The sequence below is a fragment of the Sceloporus undulatus genome, chromosome 6, assembly GCF_019175285.1.
Source record: "Sceloporus undulatus isolate JIND9_A2432 ecotype Alabama chromosome 6, SceUnd_v1.1, whole genome shotgun sequence".
Lineage (NCBI taxonomy): Eukaryota > Metazoa > Chordata > Lepidosauria > Squamata > Phrynosomatidae > Sceloporus > Sceloporus undulatus.
Genome location: NC_056527.1, coordinates 114425596 through 114452308, shown reverse-complemented (window position 1 = coordinate 114452308; position 26713 = coordinate 114425596). Strand labels below are relative to the sequence as shown.

The following is a 26713-nucleotide window of genomic DNA, read 5'->3' as shown; positions in this document are numbered from 1 at the left end:
CGCGATGAAAGGCGCCCTATGATTGGCTGCAGGGTTTAAAACGCGGACGATGATTGGTCCAAGCGAAGAAGTGGGCGTGGGAACCCCGGCTCTGGCTCCTCTGTGTGGCAGGCTATGAAAGGCGACCTATGATTGGCTGCGGAGTTTGAAACGCGGACGCTGATTGGTCGAAAAGACAAATTGGGCGTGGACACCCCGGCTCTGGCTCCTCTGTGTGGCGGGACATGGCGGCGGCGATGGCGGCAGCAGCAGCAGCGGCGGCCTCAGCGGTCGGACCCGGACCCGGAGCGGCGGCCGCTCGCGTCTCTTGCGGCAGGGACCTGAGTTGTGTCCCGGAAGTGGCCGGCACTCTCGGAGCGGTGGCGCGACAGGGGTGAGGGAAACCACGTGGTCCCCCGTGACCTATGACCCCGACCTCTGCCTCAGGAGGGTTCGAGTCGCCTTTATTTAGGCCCCTTTCGCGCATTTTAGGCCCTTTCCCAAATTTCAGTGAGTCTCGCGGTGACCTCTGACCCTCAGGGGAGGTTATAACCCCTGAACTTTGACCTCAGGTGAGGGCAGTAGTAGGACTGGGCTGCTGGGAAAACGTCGCTCTGCCTCTTAAGGACTCAAAAGGCTGGATAGACTCCACAAGGAAAGCTCAGTAGGGATGTGTGTTTGGTGCATCTGCACTGCAGAAATAATGCGGTTTGACACCCCTTTAACTGGGGCAAGTCCAAAGGAGGGCGACTAAAATGGTGAATGGCCTGGAAACCATGAAGCCCTATGAGGAACGACTTAGGGAGCTGGGGATATTTAGTCTGGAGAAGAGGAGGTTAAGAGGTGATATGATAGCCCTGTTTAAATACTTGAAGGGATGTCATATTGAGGAGGGAGCAAGCTTGTTTTCTGCTGCTCCAGAGAACAGGACCCAATGGAGCAATGGATGCAAGCTCCAGGAAAAGAGATTCCAGCTCAACATTAGGAGGAGCTTCCTGGCAACAGTGGAACACGCTCCTTCCTGGGAGGCAGAGGCTGGATGGCCATCTGTCAATGGGGTGCTTTGATGGAGAGTTCCTGCATGGCAGAAGGGGTCTGCACTGGATCAGGGCCCTTCTTGGGGTCTCTTCCAACTCTGGGATTCTTTGAGCTGCGTCAGTTCAAGTGGTGTCAAACTGCATTAACTCTTCAGTGTAGATGCCACCCAATTTGCTTGTCATCTGAAGGCAGCGACCGCACAAATTTCACAGGGTTTTCTTAGGCAAGGAATCCTCAGAGTGGTTTTGCCAGTTCCTTCCTCTGACGTTGGTTGTGTTGCTGTTTGGAAGGCTGAATAATCCCCACCTCTATTCTACGATATTTCACTGATGTGCCGACTGTTTTCCCACTCAGAATGACCAGTTCAGATGCCCTCGTTGTTTGTGGTCAAGTGCCCTCAGGTTGATCCTGACCCATGGTGACCCCATGGATGAGGCATCTCTAAGACTCTCTGTCCGCCTCTGCTTTGCTTAGGTCCTGCACATTCAAACCTGTGAGCATCTTAATAGAATCCATCTATCTAGCATGCGGCCTTCCTCTCTTTCTACTTTCCTCCACTTTTGCTAGCATTATTGTCTTTTCCAGAAATCTACACCTTCCCATTATGTGACCAAAGTACGACATGAAGTCAAAGGAAGGTTTTCACGGCCAGCATCCATAGTTTTCTGTGGGGTTTTTTTGGCTGTATAGCCACGTTCCCAACGTTTTGCCTGCATCTGTGGCTGTCGTCTTCAGAGGGCAGTGTAAACCCCTTCCTCCCAAACAAGGGCTCCGGAGGTATACATACCCCACACATTTCCATGGCACCACCCTCTGAAGATGCCAGCCACAGATGCAGGCAAATTCTTCCAGAATGTGGCCACATAGCTCAAAAAACCCAGAGAATACTTTGACCAAAATACAACAGCCCCAGTTTTATCATCTTTGCTTCCAGGGAAATTTTGAGGTTGATGTGTTCAAGGATCCATTTATTTGTGTTTTTGGCTGTCCACAGTATCCTCAGGACTCTTCTCCAGCACCACATCTCCAATGGATTGGTTTTCTTCCTATCCACTTTCTTCACTGTCCAGCTCCCACATCTGGAGGTGGGGAATACATTGGCTGACATACTGAATATAACGGCTGATATACTGATGGAGAAATGTGCCTTATTTTGTGGAAGAACTTTCCTGCAAACTATGGGCCCAAAAGTTGCTTTGGGTCAGTTTGGAGGTATGCTGTTTAGATGATGCTTGTGTCCTAAGAGGCCAGATGCCATGCCAAAGCCACACTCTAGTCTTTAAGACTGGAGCGCGGCTTTGGTGCAGCTTTTAGCCTCTTAAGATGCGTGTGTCATTTAAACAGCATACCTCCAAAGTGACCTGAAGCAGCTTTATTTTGACCTGTCTGTTTGGGCCCTATGCTGACAGCTCTGCTTGATTTCTCCTGTTACTACTCTCTCACAAAGGAGCATGAACAGCAATGGCACCAGGGTAGGAAGGATCCTCAAGGGAAGGCAATGGCAAACGTCTTCTAAATAAATGTTACCAAGAAAACCCCTTGATAGGTTCACCTTAGGATCATTGTAAGTCAGAAATGACTTGATGACACACTACAACAAAAAAAGGATCAGCTAAGATGTGGGCTGATCCAGCCTTGCTAGATCAGAGTAAAGGCCAATACATTCCTGCATCTGTTCCCAAAAGTGGCTGTTCAGATTACTGTGAAGAGACCTGCAAGCCGACTGTGAGTTCACTGACACCTTCCTGCTTCTCTCTCTCCAGCAAGAGATGCATGGCTGCCTCTGGGGAAGTGCCTCAAGAGTCTTAGTTTATGAATCTTGGTGCCAGCAAGAGCAAACTGGGTTGAGACTGTGTAACCTTTCTATGTATTTTCAAAAACATTAATGATGGAAGTAGCTACCTTGTGTTTTGAGGTTTGTCGGAGTGATGATAACCAGAAGAGTCCTCCAATCTGCAATGGGATTTTGAAAATGGAATACTTGACTAGTCTGCCAAACACAATTATGCATGTCGATGTGATAGACCTTTTCTGTTACATGTGCTTGCCTTTTCCTCTCATTCTAGGACAAGATTAGTGGTCTCAGAATCAAATTGGCCCTTTTCCCATGGCACCCCTTTGCTTTTAAAGAAAACGTGTTTTAGGTTCCTTGGAGAGACAATGTTATAAGATGGCAATGTTGCCGAACCTCTGCTCCACCAACAGGAATAACTATTTCTGCTCCTGTTTGTAGTCACATACCTCATAGAAAACACCAAGTAGGCATGGCTGGCTGGTGCATGTTTCTACAAGGGCAGAGAACTTTTCCCCCCTGATTTTATTACTGCTCCTCTTGTAGCTGTTCAAAGATGAATGAGAGCTTGGCTGGTACTGAAATTCTAAAGGGATAGGGACCAGTTCTGAGAAGCTCCCATTCATCTGAGAACAACTTTGAATGCATCTGCAATGCAGAATAGTGCAGTATGACACCGCTTTAACTGCCATGGCTCAGTGCTGTGGAGTTCTGTTGTGACAGCAGAGCTCTTTGACAGAGAAGGCTAAATATCTCAAAAAACTATAAAACCTCCAAATCCCATAGCTTTGAGCCATGGCATTTAAAGTGGTGTCGAACTGCATATTTCTGCAGTGCAAATGCAGCCTTTGAGAGAACTACTGCAAAATCCCTTCTGGGTTGTAGAAGAGGCCCATCGCTAGGTCAGCCTTCCAAAGTAGGCACCCAGAGTTACTAAACTGCTCACTAAATCCAGTTGTTAGCCTCATGTAGAGTAGATCAGTTTGATAAATGGAATTTACAAAATTGTTGACTTCCCCATTTCCCATTAATCTAATAATAATAATAATAATAATAATAATAATTTTTATTTATATCCCGCCTTTCCAATTGCATGATCAAGGCGGCTTACAAGACAGGAAACAATAAAATACAGGTAAAACATCACAATATAAAAAGTTTAGAAACATCATTACTAGGGGTAGGAACGGGAATCTATACAAATCACAATTCACTAATGGTTTTATGGTAGTTGGGATTCATAATGGAGTTAGACCAGAAATGTATGGTAAGAGTTTTCAGAAGAGTAGTTGTATTAGTCTGGTACAGTGAAAACTATCAAGAGTTTTGGTGCGTTAAAAGCAGATTTATTACGGCATGTGCTTTCTTGGTCTGTATCAGGTGCATGAAGTGTTATTGTATAATGACAGTTTGTTTTTTTGGGGGGGGGGGGGGAGAAAAGCAGAAATTAACTTTACCAGCAGGTGAAAATTTCCATAGATCTCTGGAGGTAATTCTTGCTTAAGCTAGTAACCATTTACAAAAAAATTTTTCTCTGTAGAAATCCTTAAGAATTCAGCAGAGATCATCTTGATTATTATCCCCATGAAGATCATTGAATGGGGGCTTGGGGAATAAAGGGACATCTGCATAATCTGTACTGATAAATTCTATTTTTATTTTATTTGATTGATTGTTTAATTAACTGATGAGTAGTTAAACATAAAAAAACCCTACCAGCAGCATATTATTTTATTGATTCAAAGTATTTTTATCTCATCTTTCCACTATTAGAAGTGGTCAAGGTGGATTACCATTTAATCAGCCTATTAAATAATAGCACGCAAAGTATTTAGTGACAAAAGAGAGGAGAGACAACCAGTGAAAAACATAATCTGATGTATTGGGGGTTTCACAACCCAATAATTCAAATATATATTGAAAATAAATGGCCTTGAATAGAGAAGAAGGCCATCACAAAGTAGGTGAGGTAGGCTTCCTTTACAGAATCCACGCGGAATTACAGAGAAACCCCTTTTGTGTATGCCAAACAAACACAACTCAGGATATTGTTGGGACTCAATGACATATCCTCGCACTGTCCTGATTTGGTAGGGACTGTCATGATCAATCCTCTGTCATCCCATCTCTTCACCTGCTTTTAAATTGTCCTGGCTTCTCTTTTCTCCTCCCACTTTCTTACTTTGACCTTGGCTTACTTCAGGTGCTGCAAACTTAATTCAAAGTGCACTGAATTAACTTACCAGGGAGGGTAGGAGGGGGGCACAACCTTGCTCTTCCCAGTCAGCTCAGGCAGAAGTAAACTGCTTCAGCCTCTCCTGGCTTGTGTGTTCTTCCTCAGTTGCTTGGCCACATCTGTCCTGGTTTTCATCTCTGAAACGTTAGAGAGTATGCAGTATTCGCTTTTAATATTGTCACAGGAGGATCTTAATCCATCCTTTTTCTTCCTATTTTCTCTTATATCTTTTTAACAGGTTTGATTTCCTCTGCATGCCCATTTTCCATCCCCGGTATAAGAGGGAGTTTTTCCAGGAGCCAGCTAAAAAAAGGCCAGGTCCACAAACCCGTTCTGACTTGCTTCTCTCAGGGAGAGGTGAGAACCCACTGCTTTTACTGATCCCAGAACAAGAATTTATGGATTAATTTACTTGTAAAAAGCACTGTGCTGTTTTCTCTTTCATTCTCAGAGGCTTGGAAAGAAGGAATACACGGAAAATAAAATAAGACACTCCTGCTTAATCCTGGCAAGGGAATGCTAGCCAAACAAATTCTCCCCATTACAAAGAGTATTGAGCTCTGGATCTGGATCAATATCTGTGGAGAATGGAATTTCTCAGTTGTGTGGGTGTAACCCAGGGTGCCAGAAATAAACTGCAGAAATAATGCCATTTGACCCTTCTCTAACTGCTATGGCTACATCCTACAGAGTCCTGGGATTTGTAATTTTATGAGGCACCAGAACTCTGCCAGAGAAAGCCACAGACCTTGTAAAGCTATAAAACCCATGATTCCATAGGATGGAGCTACAACACTTAAAGTGATGTCAAAACTGTATTATTACTACAGTGTAGATACACCTTTAGAATCTTTTTGCATACATTCTTATTTTCTTGTCCAAAACATAAATGGTTCATTTTTAAAAAAATGACTACTGTTTTGATTGAAAGGGCATGCCATATTCTCAGCCTAGCTCTGGGCTGTAACTGCTTTGCCCCAAATGAAGTTTTGCTTTTTCTAATCCCATCAACATCTTTCCCTCAATAGACTGGAACACACTGATTGTAGGCAAACTGTCCCCATGGATCCGAGCTGATTCCAATGTGGAGAATGTTCGCAGGAATTCAGAGGCGGTAAGTGAACTTGGCAAGTGAAGGGTTGTAAAATCTTGATCTTGCATGATGTACATATTTGGTTATGTTGCTTTTGAGAGGAGGAAATTGTGTCCTTGTTGTATTTGACCTGTGGACATTGCTTTGGTAGTGACCAGCTGGGTGCATTTACAAAGAGGAAAGTGCCAATGAAGGCAAAAAAAATACTTGCCACCCTGTTTATAATCTTCTTAGTCTGTATCCTGTTATCCTTAGTGGTGTAAAAATATAGAAGCTGTAACATCTTCATCCTTTCTAAACTTTGTCCTGCTTTGTTTAGACAGATCCAGACTTAGCAGTACTCTAACTAAACAACGGGACTGAAGTTTGTCCCGACTAACTGAGATCCAATTGCTATTGGTGAATTTCCTTGGGGTATGGATGAGTCTGGATCCAATCTGGCTATCATGTTCAGTTGAAATTTTCAAAAATGTCTCAGATGAAATAAAAGTTGGGCTTTATTATTTGTGCATTTATATATCAATACCTGTATTTCTCTGTTTTTTGCAGGCCATGTTGGAGGAACTGAATTTTGGGGCATACTTGGGGCTCCCAGCATTCCTCCTCCCCCTGACACAGGCAGACAACCCTAACCTGGCACGTGTTCTGTGTAACCACATCAACACTGGGCATCATACATCAATGGTATGTCTGACAAAATGTTTCCAACCCCACCCATGTTGAGCATCACAGAATATGCACAAAACCTCTTGCTCTGAATAGACACCATATTCCATGGAATTGTTCCCAAACCATGAATGTACAGATAGGTTCATCAAGTAGATGTGAGCATGAGGTTACAGAGTAATGGGTTCTGCAATTTTGTACAAGATACTGTAGGTCTTGTAACATTAACAAAACTCTGCAGTCTTTCCTGCTTGGTTTATTAGGCAAATTGATTAAGAGAAGAATATTCCAAAATCCATACAAAGCTTAATACAAATTCAGAATTCCTTCACTTAAGTTAGCTTGTTATAGGATTATGGGTATTGTAGTCCAACCTATCTAGAGCCCACCAGGCAGAGTCACCTGAATTAAATTTTATTGGGTGTTCCATCATGTCCAGGACCCTTTCTTTCTGTGGTCAGCCCTTAATTTGGCCTCAGAGGGAGCGACCAGGCAGACCCAGCAACATCAGGGACAGCCTGAAGGAAGAGGCCCCTCCCTCCTCAACTGTCATCTCGGCCTCAGAGGGAGTGATCAGGCAGAGCCAGCAACATCAGGGACAGCCTGAAGGAAGAGGCCCCTCCCTCCTCAACTGTCATCTTGGCCTCAGAGGGAGTGATCAGGCAGAGCCAGCAACATCAGGGACTGCCTGAAGGACGAGACTTCTCCCTCCTTTAATTTTCACCTTGTATTTGTATTGTATTCAATTTTTACTGTACACCGCTATGATCATTGCGGAATAGCGGTATATAAATAAAATGTATTATTATTATTATTATTATTAATTTCTCATCGACAATGGGATCAAACCCTAGAATCGTCAACTGAGCAGAATCCCTTCCTGGTTCTAATTCTTTGCTATTGAGGTTGTGCCAGGAGATGCAAAAGAAATCCTTCAAAAATATACACAGGTTAATTTTCAGTCCAGTGCAGGGTCCAGCTTCAGATGCATACTAAAAGTTCATCCTTTGCCTTACCCTCTGTGTTCCTTTTCTCTGCTTCCTCTTCCACAGTTCTGGATGCGAGTGCCATTGCTGGCCCCGGAAGATTTGCGGGATGATGTGATTGAAAATGAGGCCATACAGGGGGTGGAAGAAGAGTGTGCAGGCGAGGAGAAGACCTGGCAGTGGTGAGTGATGGCAGCTGGGACCTGGGCAGACTTTTAGATCATAGGAACCATTGGGTAGTAGAGTCAGGCTCTTCAGGTTGTCTGGGTAGTTGCAATGAGCAGACAGCATTTGTTGAGTCCATAAATGTACCTCTGCCTCGTCCAGCTCCAAGCTTAAAACACTGACAAAAGAAATGGCATTTAGTAAATTAGGGTTGGCCAATGTGTGCAGCCTCCTTAAGACTGGAGCGTGGCTTTGGCGACGTTTCCAGCCTCTTAGGATGCATGCATAATTTAAACAGCATACCTCCAAAGTGACCCGAAGCAGCTTTATTTTGGCCTGTCTGTATGGGCCCCTTGTGTCCAGTATTTCCTGTCTTCCAATGTGTCCAAATTAGCTTCTTATTTTCATAGGTGGCATAACTTCCGGACACTGTGTGACTACAACAAGCGTGTTGCTGTAGGTGAGTGCTGCTAGGCCAAAACTGAGAACACCAAGGTCAGGGCCGGGGGACTCACACTTCCATAACAGCCTTGTTGTGGGTAGACTGGCCCCTCTCCTTTCCTTTTGACAACTCTTTTTTCTTTTGTCCTTTTTTGTCAGCCCTAGAAGTGGGCCCTGACCTACCATCCAATCACGTCATTGACCGTTGGCTGGGAGAGCCCATCAAAGCTGCCATACTACCCACCAACATCTTCTTGACCAATAAGAAAGGTTTCCCTGTTCTTTCCAAAATGCATCAGCGCCTGATCTTTCGCCTCCTTAAGGTCAGCCTCTTCCTTGCCTTGCACCTTGAGCCTTGTCTCTTGAGCCATCTTGTCTACGAGGAGCCCAGTCACAGTATTATTTCACTTTAACTGCCATGGTTCGATCCTATGGAAACTTGGGGCTTGCAGTTTGGTGAGGCACTAGCACTCTGGCTCAGATTTTTAAATATTCCAGGATTCCATAGGATGTTACCATGACAGTTAAAGTGAAATGTAACAATATAATTGTGTAGTATAAATGGGCCTCTGCTTTTCATGGTCTTTAATTTGGAACGACAGTAAGACCCACCACATCGGCAGGACTGATAACCTGCATCTGAGATAATATATTCTCTCGTGACATTTTCTAAGTCATCCAGCGTGATTTTATGATATACTTCTGCTGGAAGGTGACCATAGAGTTGTGCTGGAGGACTTAGAGATTCCTAGAGAGAATTCTAGTTCCTCCAGCACAATTCTGTGATATGCTTCCACTGGAAATCATTCACTTCAGCTGTGTGAATCTGCAGCTCTGTATAAATAAACTATAATAATAATTCATTTCAACAGAGTTTGGTACTATCTGTGGTTTTGTACTAACATGATCATTCCTGCAGATATAGGGATTGTGCCATAATTCTTTGTGTGACAGTTGTTGTCGCACAAAAATGAATTAGGATATTTGCTTATCTGGATGATGGTTTACAGTTAGTGCCAAATAAAGGTTGCATGCTCCCTTAAGATATGCCATTTGGGAATGCTTCTTGATTCTGTGCTTTCTATGGAGACATTATGGGGCATCTATGGTTAGGGACTAGGTACAAGCCCTTTGTATCTGTGGTGGTTCTGTTCCAGATGCCCCGCCCCCATGGATGGCAAATTCTGTGGGACCTCAAGTCCCATTCTTTTCAACAGTGGTGCAACATGCGCATCATCATATCGGTGCAGCTGTGTGCATGCACTGTCAATGAGGAAAACAGGGTGGGCTTATCCACAGATGCTCCAGTTCGCAGATGGCAAGCCCACAGATGGGAAGAGCCCACTTTATTTATACATCTTATATCCATTCCGTACTAGTTACGTTGGTGGCCTGTTTGATTCAATACAACCATTAAAGGCTTAAATCAGGGTAGACAACCGTGGAATGTTTGGGGCTAATTTTATGCCTTGCGACCCTCTGAGGGCCACATGGACTACCAAAAATGAAATAAAAAACTGAAGTAGCCAAATGTCCATTTCTAGTTCTCAAAAATGGGATTGGCAGCACAACCTATTGTGCTTGCAGTCTATTGAAAAGGTAAATTGTTGCCCCTGGAACCATGCAACAATAACACAGCCAGAAAGGGCTTGATCTGAGGATTCTAGTGGTGTTGAGGGCCATAAAAATGTCCTTGAAGGGCCACATAAAGTACCACCCCTGGCCTGAATAGTTCAGGAAGAGCCCGTCTGAAGGACAACCTATACTCAGTTGCTCTTGCCTGAAGCTTGTGGTCATATCTATCATTGAGGATGATTGTACTGATGAGGACCAGTGGCATGACTTCTTCAGTGATGCCCTTCCCTGGGATATAGGAACTAACACTGGCCTCATTTGGGTGCTGAGTAAAAATGTCTGTTTACTAAAGTCTTTGTGGTCTCATTCATTCATTTGGAAATCCTTATGTGCATGGTTCTATGTTGTTTTAACTTCTTTAATCTATTTTAATTTACTGATGTGTTTCATATATTTTAATCCATTTAAATGATTTCTGTTGCTTTAAATTGTTTCAGTCTATTTATATACAATTTAGTGCTACACTGTCCTATGATCTCATGATATAGGGCTGGATATAAATACGTTATAAATGAGAACATTGACTTGTACAGTATTTTAATAATGTTTTACCCAGTGGTTTGTAAGACACATTGAGAGGGGGAGTAATTACAGAGACAGAATATCTTGTTTTTATTTAATTATTTCTCTTTTTATTTATCATCCCACTTTCCCCCCAATATGGGACTCCAGGTGGCTTACAATAAGAAACCAAATATATCTGAAAACTATTAAATAGTTAAAAACACTACATTGAAACAACTTCACAATACATTGAAATGTAGTAAAAGAATAAAAGCATAACATAATCCATTAAAATATCCTTTTGCCACATTAAGGCTGCATCTTCACTGCAGATATAATCAGTTTGACACCACTTTAACTGCCATGGCTGAGTGTTATGGAATTCTGGGAACTGTAGTGTTGTGAGATACTTAGCCTTCTCTGTCAAGAGCTCTGGTGCCACAACAAACTACAGTTCCCAGAATTCCATGGCATTGAGCCATGGCAGTTAAAATAGTGTCAAACTGGATTATATCTGGAGTGTGGATGCAGCCTAAGTTAAGAGCAAAATGCCTGGCTAAATAAAAAGGCTGTTTCCTGTTGATGGAAAGAGAATAGAGAAGAAGCCAACCAAGCCTCCCATGAAGGTCAGCACAATGTTCCTGTATCCTCACCAAATGCACCCGTGACACTGGGAGAATGGAATGAAGGCCCTCCCCAAGGATATTAGAAGTTGGACAGAAATGTTTAAAATAAATAAGTACATGGATACTTCCCCTCTTTTTCTGGAACATCTCTGGCTATCATAGAGAGCAGGAATCTCCCCTTCTAGGAAGTTATTACCCATGTCTGGAAAGAAATGTATTTTTTCCTAAAAGGCAGAACAGTGCTGGAGAAGTCTGGGCTACGGCCCAAAGTGATTTTAATAAATTAAATCCTCTTAAAAAGAGGGAGTTATATCTGTCTGTCAAAAAAAGAAGCATGAATAGAACAGCTGCCTGGCAACTTAACACCCGAGTAACTTGTGATCTGTGAGGTTGAGGCAAGGAACCATGAAATACATCAGAGAGATTTGCCCTAGTACAGTATTGTAAGGTGTAATTATGTTAAAGTACGTGTAATTCAGCTAATCTTGTAGTCTTTGCTTGTTTATTCCTGCCTCTGTTTTCCTCTCCATTTTTAGTTGTTTCCATGTGTCTGCTTTTAGCTTGTAAGCCCCTTGGGCAGGACCTGTCGGACTGGTTCTTTGTTCAGCACAATGGAAGCAGGGGATTGCCCTTGTGGTGTAGTGGTTTGAATGTTGAACTACAAGTGTGGAAGCCAGGATTTGAATCCCTGCTTGGCCATGGAAACCACTGGGTGGCCTTGGACAAGTCACTCTCTCCATCCCCAGAGGGGAGGGCAGGATCAAACCCCTATGAACAAATCTCGCCAAGAAAGCCCTGTGATAGATTTACCTTGGGATCACCATAGGTTAGAAATGACTTAAAGGCACACAATAACATGGTGTCATGAAAGTAAAAATAATAATAATACTATTGGTAGTGGGTCACAGGGGAGAATCTTAGCTTGGGTTGATCTCTTTTCTTCTGCCACTTCCCAGCTTGAGGTACAGTTCATCATCACAGGTGCCCATCATCACCCAGAGAAGGAGTTCTGCTCCTACCTACAGTACCTAGAATATCTCAGCCAGAATCGCCCACCTCCTTCTGCTTATGAGCTCTTTGCAAAGGGCTATGAAGACTACCTCCAGTCACCTTTGCAGGTAAGTCTACTTTCTGTTGAGGTTTGGGTTTGAGGCATGTTATGAACATGCAGAACTTGGCCAACTCACTTCGTTCAGCCTTTCTTTCCCATCTGTGAAATGGGAATAATATTCAATCAATTTTGAGCATGAGATCAGGCAAAGTGGATTCTAACATTGCAGTGTGTTATGCAAATTCCTCACAATATTTTTCCCTCAGGCCTTCCTACCTCCAGCCCTTTCTTTGCCACATATCCTTCTTGATGTTTTCACTTTGTAGCCCTTGATGGACAACTTGGAGTCCCAGACTTATGAAGTATTTGAGAAGGATCCCATTAAATACTCCCAGTACCAACAGGTGAGTGTGTATTGGCAAAAGGGCAGATCAGGCTTGCTGTGGCGAATCTAGGGTCTCTGAGAGAGGGGCAGGAAGCATCAGTTGTGGGTGTATGAGGAGAGGGGCATAGGCCAAGTAAGGGTTGTGGGTGCATGATGAAAAAAGCATAGGCCAAGTAAGCATGAGTAGAGAGGATACAAGGGGGAAAGCAAGGAGTGCGTGTGCGTGTGTGTGGAGAAGGAGATACTAGAGAGATGGGGCTGATACTTTTTTAATTCGATGGATATTTGAAGGAAATTGAAAATACAGGCTGAATCTCCCTTATCCAAAATGCTGTGACCAGAAGTGTTTTGGATTTTGGTATAGTTTTATTTGCATATACATACATAATGAAATATATTGGAGATGAGACCTGAGTCTAAACGGGAAATTTATCTGTGTTTCATATATATCTTATACATATAGACTGAAGGTAGTTTTGTACAATATTTTTAATAATCTTGTGCATGAAACAAAGTTTGCATACATTGAACTATCAGAAAGCAAAGGTGTCACTATCTTAGCCACCAATTAAAAAAAGATTTATGTTTTTACTTAGTATTTTTGATTTTGTAACTCCAGATAAAAGAGACCCAATCTGCATTACCCAGGAATAGAAAAGGGGGAAATTTAAAGAGGCTGTTGTTCCATTCCAAAAATGGATGTAGTTCCAGGTCTCCCCAGGAGTTCATTCAGTGCCAAAGGCTGCCATGTTACTATAGCATAAGCTTTCTTGGTGGTAAATGCTGCAGCAGATGGTACCCAGCAGAGAAGCATTCCAGCCCTTTTGCTGATGGGGTCCAGCATCCCCTTACAACCAATGGCAGAAATATGGGCCTAAACAACTGATTCTACCTATATCCCTCCCCCCAAAAAAAAGCTGGTAATCAAATTCCCCATAGCTGGCTGTTTGGGTTCCTTGAACTGGGTTGCACCCCGTCCAGGTCAAGGCTAGTAGAAAAATGGGCTTCCTGGGATTATATCATGCACAAGCAAAGAAAATCGAAGTGTGCAAATGTGACCCATCTTCCCTCAATAGCTATGAGAACTGTGCAAGCTGGTTAATAATAGAGAAAATTCACCTCTCCTCCAAGGTTCCATACCTTTTCCCAGGCTCAAACTGCAAACTGATACAAAGAGTATCAAAAGAAAGTTGCTGGTACAAATTAACTCTTTCAGCTGTTACCATTTGGCCAACATACTGACAAGGATTCCAAATCCCATCTGACTGTGGCAGATGCCAGCTCACTGTAGCTACCCAAGCCAGTCACCACTGCTCCCAATTCTCCAGTCCTAGCAAGGCTGGTTTTCAAACTCAGTCACGAACCTGAAACGGAGTTGCACTACTACTGTCTTTTTCTTATCCAATTTGCTCTGAGTCAGGGGACACCCAGATCTTATGAGATGACCAGGGTGCAAAGGAACAAGGAAACAACCCAAATCCTTATGCGCCCCCCCCCCCAGTCCAGTCAAGCTTCAAGTAGCAGTGAGCCAAGATGCCAGGAAAGTATTAGATTTAGTTTTAAGGCTTATTAGAATAACCAGCACATGCATTGCTTCCAAGGCAGTAGGATTATTATATACAAAGACACAGAGAACAGTTTGAGAGCAGAGTGTCAGAGGAAAATAGCAACATGTAGCTAAACGCCTATCCTATTACATATCAAAGCATGAATCTCTCACAAGATAGAGTCCATGAAGACAGAACTGTGCAAATAGAAAATAAGCTTCAGAGAAGAAAGAGAGACCAAGGCTGCTTCTGCACTGCAGAATTACCACAGTTTGGCACTGCTTTAACTGCCATGGGTCAGTACTCTGGAATTCTGGAAATTGTAGTTTTGTGAGAGATTTAGTCTTCTCTTGTCAGAGAACTCTGTTGCCACAACAAACTACAAATACCAGGATTCTATAGGATGGAGAGCTATGACAGTTAAAGCAGTGTCAAAGTGCAGTAATTCTGCAGTGTGGCAGCAGTCCAGAAGACAACTAAAGACTCCATGTTTCCCATTCCCATTTATACCTTTAATCTGGGAAAATGCAATTCCGTTTTAACCCAGGTATCACAGCAGCCCATGTGCTGCTCACTCTCACAGGGAATGAGACATTTCCCAGAACTCCTTTGGAACACAAAGCCTAACAAGGCAGTCCTTTTGGATTTCTTTGCAGGGATTATTAAAACATGTAGATGGCTCGGAAAAGCCACATTCTGCGAACATACTCCAACCTGCTTTTTTTTCCCCTTCAGGCTATATACAAGTGCCTGCTAGACCGTGTGCCTGAGGAAGAAAAAGAAACCAATGTCCAGTGAGTACATACTGCCTTGTAACCCAGACTGGCTGCTTTGCAAAGGATCCTGGGAAATGGATTACAAGATTTCAGAAACATCTTTTGGCATCTGCTTTTTTGCTTGCCAAATTAGTATGGTACTTCATGCTTCTGCAGCTTGTAATGTAACCCTAATGAGAACTAAATGACTGCTGTTTAGTTGCCTCTTAACTAATAAAATGGACACTCTCTATCATTCATATTTACTCAGGAAAATGTAGAATACTAATTTCCCAGACTGTTTTACACTGTCTTTTTCCAGGAACTGCAAGTCATTTGATGCTGAACTGCTGTTGAGCCCATCCAGCAAAACACTTTTATCGATAAAAGTATTCCAATTTTCCTGTTTTTAATTATGTAATTTGTTTTACTTTTAAATGCATGTGCCTTTTAATATATGAAAATAACTAGAACAAATAATGAAGGTGCAGGGAATGCACGTTGTCATGTTAAGAGGAGTCTGTAGTCTTCCATCTCCTCTCATTGAGAAGATGTGGATTCTTCCTCCTCTACACACTTTAATTGAAATTAGCTCTCTTGAATACAGTGGGACTTTTCTTTAAGTAAACCTTTAAGTAAGACTGAAAAGGTATGTAAGACTACAGACTCCTCTTAACATGGCAACGCACATTCCTTACACCTTCATTATTTGTTCTAGTTATTTTCATATATTAAAAGGCACATGCATTTAAAAGTAAAACAAATTACTGTACATAATAGTGTGTGATTGCTAAAATGAAATAACTCTAGCCAGTGGTTAAGTACAGCCTAGGAGGAATGGTTACAGATTTGAAGTAAGTAATCACCTTCCTTTATGATGCACATTAAGCACATCAGCATTTGCAATAAACTGGGGCCCATCTGCATATGGTGAGGCAGCCCATTATCAGTACTTTTTGTTTGCAGTATGTAGATGAGCTTAGTTTATGGCAAGTGCTGATGTATTTTCTGGTACACAGCTATAACTCTCCAGCTGGGTTGTGAATTTTAGCAGTGTTGCTCTCAGCAGGTTCCAGCTCAGCTTGAAAACAAGCTTTCAAAAACACCCTGTTGATTTTATCCCCTTCAGTGTCTTCTTCCTTTCTCTCCTTGTTTTCCCCTCACTCCCTTGGTCTTCAGGGTTGTGATGGTTCTGGGGGCAGGCCGGGGCCCCCTTGTGAATGCTTCTCTGCGAGCTGCCCGACAGGCCAACCGGCACATCAAGATTTACGCCGTAGAGAAAAACCCCAATGCTGTAGTGACGTGAGTAATTTCTGGCCCTCATAGTTCTTTTCTCTCATGCATAGCTTTCTAAGTAGGAAAGAAATGAAAGGAACATTCTGTGGGTACTCCTTTGTGACAAGATGGTTGGAAATCCACTCAAAGCCTTTGTCTCTGTGAGCAAAGGTAGCTGAAAATGGCATAGGTGAGGAAATGTCTAGGACTTGTGCCAAATGGAAACATATTTATTCACAGGCATACCCCAGTTAACAAAACCTCAGCCAAAGAAGGTCCTCTTTACAAAGTGTTTTTATTCTCACCCCAGCCCTTCCTTTCCCCTCCTCCTCATCTGCCTAGTTGGAAGTATTTTTAGCAGCAGCTACATGGCAAGGATGAAAAAGGAGGGTTGCAGAAGAGGGTCTGCAGTGAACAATGCAATAAAGCTTAAGTTGGGAAAGAATGGGGTTCTCTTTCAACTGATCCTGATGTAGCTGCTGGCAAGAGGCAAGGCAAACAGCAACAGCCTGCAGAATTCCTTACTGAATTCCTTACTTGAGCAGCAAGAGAGAAAAGAGGAGAGCAGGTGTCTTTTTTCGCTAGCTACCACCAGCATATAAAAAAACATAGCCTCCAAAATGGTAATCATAAGAAGAGGGGGGCTGGTGAAAAAAGAAGCCATCCCTGCATTCATTTTGGAAGAAGCTTTCAAATGGTCTAGAATCTTCAAAATTGTCTTCCTTACTTATGCAAGGCTTACCTGACCTAGTTGTCACTATTCACATGCGCATATTGTACATTTTTGAATAACAAGTTTACTGAAACATATTGAACTACTTTTAACCTCTTTATTCATTCCATGTTATTTCTGCCTCTGTATAAAATATTCTGTTAAATAAGGAACACATCTGTTCTGTTAACTGAGGTATCCCTGTATTTATAGCATTTTTACCTGTCTTTAACCCAGTTTGCCTCAATTTAGCACCCACCATTTATGCTGGCCTACAGTCTCCATCATCTGGAAAGCTGAGAATCGTAGTCCAGCATATCAGGAGGGTACTGGACTGGAGAAGCTTGATTTACTCCAAAGAGGGGGAAAGTTTCTCATAGTAGCTTCCGGGCATCAGTAGCAAGATAGCCCCTACTCTCAGGCTTACAATTAGATTTTCAAGATGTGACACATAAGGAGGAAAGGAAGAGCAGGGGCGAGGAAGAAAAAAGCACGTTCAGGTTTCAGTTATGGTTATCTTGATCAGCTGGGCTAGAAACAATTCACAGGGGCTGCATCCACACTGGAGAAATAACGTGGTTTGGCACCACTTTAACTGCCCTAGCTCAAGGCTATGGCGTTCTGGGAGTTGGAGTTTGTTGTGGGGCCCAGAGCGGAGCAGAGCTCCGCTCTGGTCCCCACAACAAACTCCAACTCCCAGAACACCATAACCTTGAGCTAGGGCAGTTAAAGCGGTGCCATTTCTCCAGCTCTTGCAGCCTGACAGAATGGCTGCTGCTAGGCGACAGCCCCAGGAGAGCCAACTATTGAATCCTAAGGATAAAAGTTCACACCTTTGAAGTAACTGCGTGATCTCCATGGTTACCAGCTGATAACCAGAAAGTATGGGATGGCATCACTGCGGGTCATTGCATCTTGCCACCTCAGAGAAAACACCCCCCAAGGAAGAAACAAAATGGGAGAAGGCAGAGGAATCTCTGATGTTTTTCTGATTAGGTTAGATATTTTTAACGTGTGAATATGCCATTCCTGCCATTTTTCTTAAACTTGGGAAGTATAAATATCCTTTAGTAGCAAAGCAGGAGACGCAAAAGGTAGGCTTTGGGATTCCACTAGGTTCTTGTCCATTCTCTTTCCCCTTGTATTTCACATTAGTTTAAGCTGGACATAAACATGCATATTTTTTACAAGTCTTCCTTGTTTTGGAGCCAAAGAGGCAGCAGTGAGGATGGGTAGGCACCTGAAATGTCCCTGACTGCTTTTGGGAACTGATGCCCAGCAATGCATCTTTTCACTCCTGTGTAGATGGTCCTTCAGTTCCCAGCTGCTTTTCCCAAGGTTTTTTTGGGATGAAACAGCTGGTAGAGAGTTGGATGCCTCTTTTTTAAAAGGAACAGGGGTCCTTCAAACAGTCATGTTACCCATTCCCACCTGGCCTGTCTCTCAGGAAATGCAGACACTAGGGATTGGATGGGAGGTATCTGCAAAGAGAAAGAGAAGGAAAAGTATAGAAATAGTTGCATCCTTGGTTGTCATTGCCTTTGTCCTTATGTCTCAGTAATGTTTTTTGCTAGATTGAAATGAGGGCATAAACTGCTCCACACATTACAGTGTGTTAAAACCCAACACAGGAAGACTGATAGATGAAGACGTTGAACTTGCTGAAATTGACAAATTGACAATGTTGATCTAAGAAAAATCTATGAACAATTTTAAGAAAGATTGGGACTTGGGGATATAAATCAGCTCTAGGTTTTCTAAAATAAACAGTTTGTATATTGTAAAGACATATATTATATAAGGAAGTATAATAATAGTGGTATATATCCATCAGGAAGGGAGAGTCAGTAGTGTCTGTTTGTTTTTGTTTAGTAATTTAGCTAAGTTTGTTTTGTTATTATTTGTATATGCATGTTTTGGATATAAGTATAAAATCTGCTTGTGGTTGTGTTTAGGTTTAATCTAAAAAAATTTTTAAAAGTGCATTAAAACCTTTGGAGGGAAAAGCCTTGCTCAAGATGGAGAGATTGGCTCCTGGATCTTAACTGCTGTCTCCCTCTGTTTCCCTGCAGGCTGGAGAGCTGGCAGTATGAGGAGTGGGGTTCCCAGGTGACAGTGGTTTCCTGTGACATGAGGGAATGGGAGGCTCCGGAGAAGGCCGACCTCATGGTGTCAGAACTGTTAGGGTCATTTGCCGACAATGAGCTCTCCCCCGAATGTCTGGATGGGGCAGAGCACTGTCTCAAAGGTGAGGGCAGAGCAAGGCACACAGCAGAGGGAGCCCATACACGGGACAGAGTAGAGATGTGTAATTTCTGGGACTTCTGAACCGATGGCGGGGAGGAACTAGTGTTTTTTGGAAAAACAGATATTTGAAAAAAAATACAAAAAATATGATACCTTTAATAGTATCCTTTATAGATTGAAATGCATGTTGTTACACTAGAAACCTAAAATGTGCATGACTAATTTGGAGTGGCATAAAATGATCTTTGGAATACTGCAGGTACTGCTTATTTAGACAATGATTACAAATAGAATTTTCTTTTTCAAATATATAAATTTCTTACAAATGGAGCTACAAAGTCCTGGACTCAAAAGCTGAGCTCATACAATTCTAACTGCCTGGTCCCTTTTCCCCTTACACAGAGGGGGGTGTCAGCATTCCCTGTGGATATACCTCCTTCCTGGGCCCAATCTCATCCTCAAAGCTCTACAACGAAGTTCGTGCCTGTCGGGAGAAAGACCGTGATCCTGAGGTGAGGTTTCCACTGCACACTGTTTATTGCATGACATCTCCACAACTCTGTGGAGCAAGGCTAAAGAGAAATCACGGTTGTTTGCTCAGGAAAAGCAGGATCCCATATGATCCCTAAAAATAACAGATGGAAAAGGAAACTATTCCCAGTTACAAATACTGAATAAAAATGATGCACATCACAGTTTTTAAAATCCTTAAAATAGTGCGTTTTCAGATATATATAAAACTTGGTTTGCAAGGCTGGGAGATCCAGCATTTAAATTCAGGGAAAGCAACATTTGAAACACTAATCCAGTTACTGCTGCAAACATTTGTACAAAGAAAATTCTAATCCACCAAAAGTGTTCTGTCTGTTTTTGTTGCTGTTTTTCTTTCTCAGGTTGTTTTTGATTTATGGCAGCCCTAAGATGAATGCGTCACAGGGTTTTCTTGGCAAGATTTATTCAGAGGGGTTTTTTGGCTTTGCCTTCCTCTGAGGCTGAGAAAGTGGGACTTGCCCAAGGTGGGTTTCCATGGCTGAGCGGCAATTCAAACCCTGATCTCCATAGTCATTGTCCAGTGCTCAAACCACTACACCACACCGACTCATTGTTAATTTTTTACAAAAACAAATATTGGTTTTAACTCAGATTTTAAATGTCTCAACTCTGTATAAGTTTCCTCCAAAATAATGGATTCTTGTCATAAATTCACTCAGACAGACCTTTAGGTTCTAATAAGCAGAAGAGCTACTGTATGCAGTTTTAAAGTTTTTTCTTAGTCCTGCCCTTATTCATAGAACTACGCAGCACACAGTCAGATTGTGACTGTTTGCTTTTAGATAACTGCCGAGGACAGTGAAGTTGAAATGCTGGGATGGATTTATCTGACAGATTTTCTGTCTACTGAATTCACTTTAAAACTACTTATGACTCATAAGGTTGCTTATTAACATGTTAAAAAGAGTAGATTCTGTCATTTTTATTTTATTTTTTTACTTTTGATTGGCAAATTATTTTGAGACAATTTGTACTTTACCTTCAATCCCCGAATTTCTTGCATTGCAAAAATTTTAACTTAAACTTTGATTTAAATTTTAAACTTAAAATTTCAGCTGAGTGTTTAGTCTGTACTTTGTTACCCTGGTTTTTATCATCTCTATCTATAAATTGGCTTTTTGAGCTAGATACCTGTCATACATGCATTGGACTGCAGTGGCTATGCAGTCCAAAACATCTGTAGGCCATCGGGTTGGCAAAGACTGATAAGAATCATGCAAACCAAGTAAATATGTTGCTGTTATCACTTATGTGTTATAGCACCATCAGTGTACATGGTGTTGTTGAAAACTAAAGCAAACTCATCAATGGAGAAAAATGTAATTACAGTATACATTGCAAAACTGATCCTCTTTCGGAAAGATCTGTGCATGCCAATTGCTGGTCCTTGGCCCAACTTGCCCTTTCCTCTCACTGATTACAATTCTGATGCTTCACCAGGCATTGCTTATATGCTGTCAAGACTATTTGAAGCCTAGATGTGCAGCTCTAAGATCTATGAAGCGTGTTTTTCAACAAGCAAAATGAAAGATGATTAGAATGGGCTGTTCTTCATCCAAATTCCACACGGTACCCAGCTTGGGAGTACTTGCAGATCAATAGCTTGTACGAAAACCTTGGCATTAATGCATTTGTAAAGGAGTCAGAATGAAGACCTTGAGTGTGGAGTGAAACAGACCATAACAATAGATCAGCGAATTGAATCACACTGCTCCAAATTCACCAGTTCCAGTCTGTGAATCAGTGGTTGAAAAAAAGATAGGCTTCTTTTAAATTATTCTATAAGCAGGTATTCTTGTGCTATATTTTCCCACAGTAGTGGAATCTTAAGGGAAGAAAATAATTGTAAACCTTTAATCTGATGTTCTTTGTCATTAGAGGTTTTTCCCTAAGTGAGAAAAGTGGATTTTAAAATTATGTCTTTATTATGTTTTCTTTTGTTCCTGTCATTGTCTTCTCCAGGCTCAGTTCGAAATGCCTTACGTTGTTCGGCTTCACAACTTCCACCAGTTAGCACCTCCGAAAGCCTGCTTCACCTTTAGACACCCCAGCCCAGGTAGGAAAAGCACTGTGGTGGAGCCAACCACATGTACAATGCTATGAGGGTAGGATTTGGAATAACTACATCTTTGGGTAGGGCAGAGACTTCCAGCTGCTCCTTTGAAAGCCACTGCCTTCACCACAAAACCTGTGTTTACACACCTTACAGATAGTAGGAACATCCTCCAGTCCTCCAAAGAGGAAGGGCCCCCCCCCCCCCATTGATATGTCTCCTTGCCATCCTTAGAGGATCATGTATTGGCTGATCACTCCCTTTCATACCTTTTCCCTCATCCAGGTCCTGTTAAAGACAACAACCGCTACCAGACGCTAGAGTTCCAAGTCGATGTGAACACAGTGCTTCATGGTTTTGCTGGCTACTTTGAGACCACATTATATGGTGACATCACTCTCAGTAAGTTGAATGGGAAGAAATGAAGCTTTCAGGTTGAGGAAGAAGAGCAGAGGAAATAGTTCTGATGGTGCAAAATGGGCCTTTCATGTTTTCTTCCTTTTCCTCTTCTAGGTATTCGGCCTGAGACTCACTCACCAGGCATGTTTTCGTGGTTCCCTATTTTTTTCCCCATCAAGGTGAGGGCTTTCTTAAATCCTTCTTGCTGTACACTCTGTTTTGCGTTGGTAGTTATATTCTGGGAAGTAAGGATTTTTCACCCAGCAAACCTCACCCAGCAAACGAAAGCAACTGCAGTGTGCCTTTGTATTCCCCTGCCTTCAGAGGGTTAGGAAGAGTATTCCAGGTTCATGATATTCTCTTCTAAGTCAATGGCAGCTATGTTTGTTCCCCTCATCCCAACTGTTGCCATGTCTTTCCCTTCCATTCCTCCTGCTATGCCTTCTGCATATCTGTCTTTTGTTTTCGCCTTTTTATTGTGCTTCCCCCGCCTCCGTTTCTACTGAGTCAGTTGTTTGGAATGTTTGGGTTCTTCTTATAAACTAGTTTTTACATGGGTGATAAAAACAAGGCAGGCTGGGGCAGAAAAAGCAGAACAAAATAACAATTGTATAATTATAATTGTCTTTTTAATTTTTTTTAATTTATAAAATGTTAAGGGCAAGGAAAGGTCTGCTTAGTTCGATCCCAGGGCTCTCAGGTTGACTCAGCCTTCCATCCTTTCATAGGTCGGTAAAATGAGTACCCAGATTGTTGGGGACAGTTGGCTTCCAGATTGTAAACTGCTTAGACAGTGCTGAGTTAAGAAATGTAATTGCTATTGCTGTTGCTAAGATGTCTCTGGGATGCAGCTATTTTTATTTATTTATTTTTATTTTATTTAAAACATTTTTTTAAGTACATTAAAAAGAATTTTTAAACTGGTCCAACATCCCAGTCTGTCCTTATAGCAATTCCTTCAAGGCCTGTGTGAACAGGTAGGTCTTCACCTGCCGCCGGAAGGCCATCAAGGAGGGAGCCGTCCTGATCTCTTCCCTGGGAGATCAGGGAGTCCCAGAGTCTAGGAAGGGCAGCCACTGAGAAGGCCCTCCCTCGCGTCCCCACCAACCGAGTTTGTGATGATGTTGGGACAGAGAGAAGGGCTTCTGTGGAGGATCCGAGTCCAGGCTGGTTCACGCCAGGAGAAACGGGCTGCCAAATAGTGTGGACCTGAGCCATGGAGGGCTTTGTAGGTAATAACCAGGGCCTGGAATTGTGCCTGGAAACAGACTGGCAGCCAATGAAGCTGTTTCAACAGGGGCCTTGTATGGTCTCTGTCATCTGCCCCGTTAGCAGCCTGGCAGTGGCTCTTTGAACCAGCTGCATTTTCCAAACACTTTTCAAAGGCAGTCCTATGTAGAGCCCCTTACAGTCGTCCAAACGGGATCTAACCAAGGCATGCACCACCGTGGCCAAATCTGGCTTCTCAAGGAACGGGCACAGCTGGCGTACAAGTTTTAAATGTGTGAAAGCATTGCTGGGCCTCCAGGGTCAAAGCTGAGTCCAAGAGTACCCCCAAACTGCAAACCTGTGTCTTCAGGGGGAGTGGGACCCCATCCTTCTGGGAACACTCTTACTAGGGTTTCTGCTATTAATAGAAAATAAGCTTGTGGCTCATCAGGTGTGTCGGGATGGTGTATTCTTGGCCAGTGAATAGTCTCTCCACTAATAACAATCTTCTTCCCACAGCAACCCATGAATATCCAGGCAGGTGAACACATCCAGGTGGCCTTCTGGCGTTGCAGCACCTCCAAGAAAGTGTGGTATGAGTGGGCTGTCGTCTCCCCCATGTCTTCGGTCATCCACAACTCCACAGGACGCTCCTACACCATTGGGCTCTGAGCAGGAGTCCAGTCTGTTTCCTTTTAATGGGATTCCCGTTGCTCCAGCACTGAGATGCAGGGGAGCCTCTTCCACTCCAGAGTAGCATGAAAGACTTGCTTTTTTCTACACAGAGGCAAAAGCTCTCCCAACTTTTGTTGGGTGTAGGTCAGAGGAAGGTCCTTTGCTTGGATTCCTCCTCCTACATTGATCATGTTTTTCTGGTCTGTGAAATTTCAATAAATTCATTGAAATGTGTATTTGGACCTGCTGTTGATGAAGAAGTAAGGATTTGGTTGCAGATGTGCATGGAAAGGAATGCAGTGTTTTCTGGAGTTCACTGTTTTAGGTCACTTAAGGAATAATGGAACGCTCTGTTGGGAGATTTATGTCTTAGCAGTGAGAGATACATCTAAGTTTCATGTCCTGGGGCAAGCGAGATGCTTGCGGGTGAGATTCCCTGAGGCACTGGCCCAAGCCACCTGAACTGTTCCTGCTTAATGTTTTCTGAGCCATCCAGGTCCTCCACTTCACAGCTTGAATATTTTGTGCTCCTTGCTCAAACCTTTAATGGGATTTTTAAAGGCATGGCAGTGAAACGAATTGCAAACCAGTTTAAAAAGTGTATTGTTGCGCTGCTGTATCTAGAGGCTGGCTGAAAGCAATATATATGTAAAAGAGACACAGTCCCCGGCCGCGGCTGAAGGATAGCCTCACAAGAAGCGTAGCAAATGGAAGGTTACATGAACACCCCTCCCATTAACCACTATCTGTGTGGGTTACTATATATATCTTTATCTATACATACATCTCTTGTTGCTATTGCGCATTCAGGTAGTTTCCCTTTCGTGGGGTATTCTTGGGAAGCTTTGTTCAGAGGAGGTTTGGCCTTGTCTTCCCCTCCGGCCGAGAGACTGTGACTTGCCCAAAACCTATCATGGGGTTTTCTTGGCAGGTTTCTTCAGAGGGGTTTTGCCATTGCCATCCTCTGAGGCTGAGAGAGTGTGACTTGCCCAGGGTCAACCATTGGTAACAACTCTCAGCCTCAGAGGATGGCAATGGCAAAACCCCTCTGAAGAAACCTGCCAAGAAAACCCCATGATAGGTTTGCCTTAAGAGTCACCCAAAGTCAGAAACGCCTTGCAGTGCCTTTGGGCAAGTTTTCCTTCAAGTCATATCTATGTGGGTGACTCTCTCTCTCTCTACACAGACACACACACATCCCTCCATATTTGTGGATTTGATTATTCACGGATTTAATATGTTCTCTCTAGGAATATCTCGGTCCTCCAGAGCAACTCTATGGTCAACTTTAACAAAGTTTAACTGAAGGACCTAGAAGAGATTCCTGGAGAGAACACTCCGCTAGGCCTTTGTAGCTCCTCCGGTACAATTCTATGGTCAGTGTCTATGGGACGTTAACCAGAGTTGCCCTGGAGGACCTAGAGATTCCTAGAGAGGTTTCCTCTCAGGTAAAAACATGCTGTTTGTGTTATTTGTGGATTTTCCTGTGCCCCTGAGTCTAGCGAATACGGAGGGACAGGTGTGTGCCTAGAAGTAGTTCCCCATGGCATCATCCCTCAGCAACTCTGCCACAGGCTTTTCTTGGGAAGCTTTGTCCAGAGGAGGTTTGCCATTGCCTTCCTCTGAGGCTGAGAGAGTGTGACTCCTTCCTTGCCCAAGGGCTCCCAGAGGGTTTCGTGGCTGAGCTTGGAGTCAAGTCTTGGTCTCCAGTCGCAGTCCAACACTCAGAACCCTGTTGGTTCTCCTCAGGGTCAGCATTTGTTTCATGGCTTGTATTTTGGAGCACTGAGACCCTGACGATGCTCTTCCCTGAAGGCTCTCCGTGGCTGACGACAGCGATTAGTACTAGTATCTTTAATTAGAGGGTCCCCTGCCCTCAGGCTCACAATCGAAAAAGACGGAGGGTCTCCTCCTCTCCCTCTGAGGAAACTCAGGAGTTAAAAGGCAGGAGAACAATGTATACATTGATGTGTATATTTTATGCATGTGTCTATATATAAAAGCGTTTGAAACGGAGAGGCAGGCGGTCCTTGCGGCGCAGACTCCGCTGCCGCAGCCATTTCGGAGCAGAGGCGGGCGCGAGGCCTTGAAGGCCGGGCCTAGAGGGAATCCTAGGAGCCTGTCCGCTGTTGCCATGGCAACTGCGCCTGCAGGGCCGCCTCCTTTTCCACAGGCCTTCGTTGACCTTCGACCTCTCGCCGGGAGAAAAAAAAGCCTTCCCAACAGCAATGCGACCAATCAGGGCTCCTCTTCCACCTCGAGACGGACTGGCCAATCAGCGCAGGCGTCGACCGCAGTGTGACAAAAACACAAGCTAGGTTGAGACGCTTCGCATTAACCTCCCTCCCCCACCTCGAACTTCAACCAATAATAATCGCCGTAGGGAAAGGTACAGCCTTTATTTTTCCTCACCCAATCAGTTTCCACCCTTACCATTCTTCTCTCGGATTGTCCAATCAGCTTCCAGGAGATCCCGCCTCCGCGTTTCATCGATTGGGTCCACCTGGGGAGGGGCGGGGCAAGGAAGGAGGTGGCACCTCCGAATACGTGAACCACCGTCGAATCAGCGTCGACGTCGCAGACCTCCGTCCGGCGCTGAACCAATCACCGTCGGGCTTTGGCCTTCAGCCCCTCCTCCACAGGTGTCACTCTTCCACCTCTTAGCCAACCAATACTGAAGAAGCGATTGCGC

General features: G+C 43.4%; 1 protein-coding gene across 2 annotated transcripts; it reads left to right on the top strand.

Moving 5' to 3' along the window:
- Positions 1–200: 200 nt before the first annotated feature.
- On the top strand, positions 201–24257 carry PRMT5 (protein arginine methyltransferase 5). 2 transcript variants are annotated; one of them, XM_042476149.1, is made up of 17 exons: positions 201–373; positions 5284–5402; positions 6074–6159; positions 6688–6822; positions 7857–7972; positions 8366–8415; positions 8556–8719; positions 12118–12279; positions 12539–12616; positions 14880–14938; positions 16079–16201; positions 18959–19134; positions 19536–19645; positions 21648–21741; positions 22024–22140; positions 22252–22316; positions 23866–24257. In XM_042476149.1, exons 1-17 carry the CDS (start codon positions 225–227, stop codon positions 24016–24018), a joined length of 1956 nt encoding a protein of 651 aa, XP_042332083.1. In that variant the 5' UTR covers positions 201–224; the 3' UTR covers positions 24019–24257. The 2 variants fall into 2 exon arrangements, with proteins under 2 accessions (XP_042332083.1, XP_042332084.1); XM_042476150.1 differs by lacking the exon at positions 201–373 and adding an exon at positions 533–551.
- The last annotated feature ends 2456 nt before the right edge of the window (positions 24258–26713 follow it).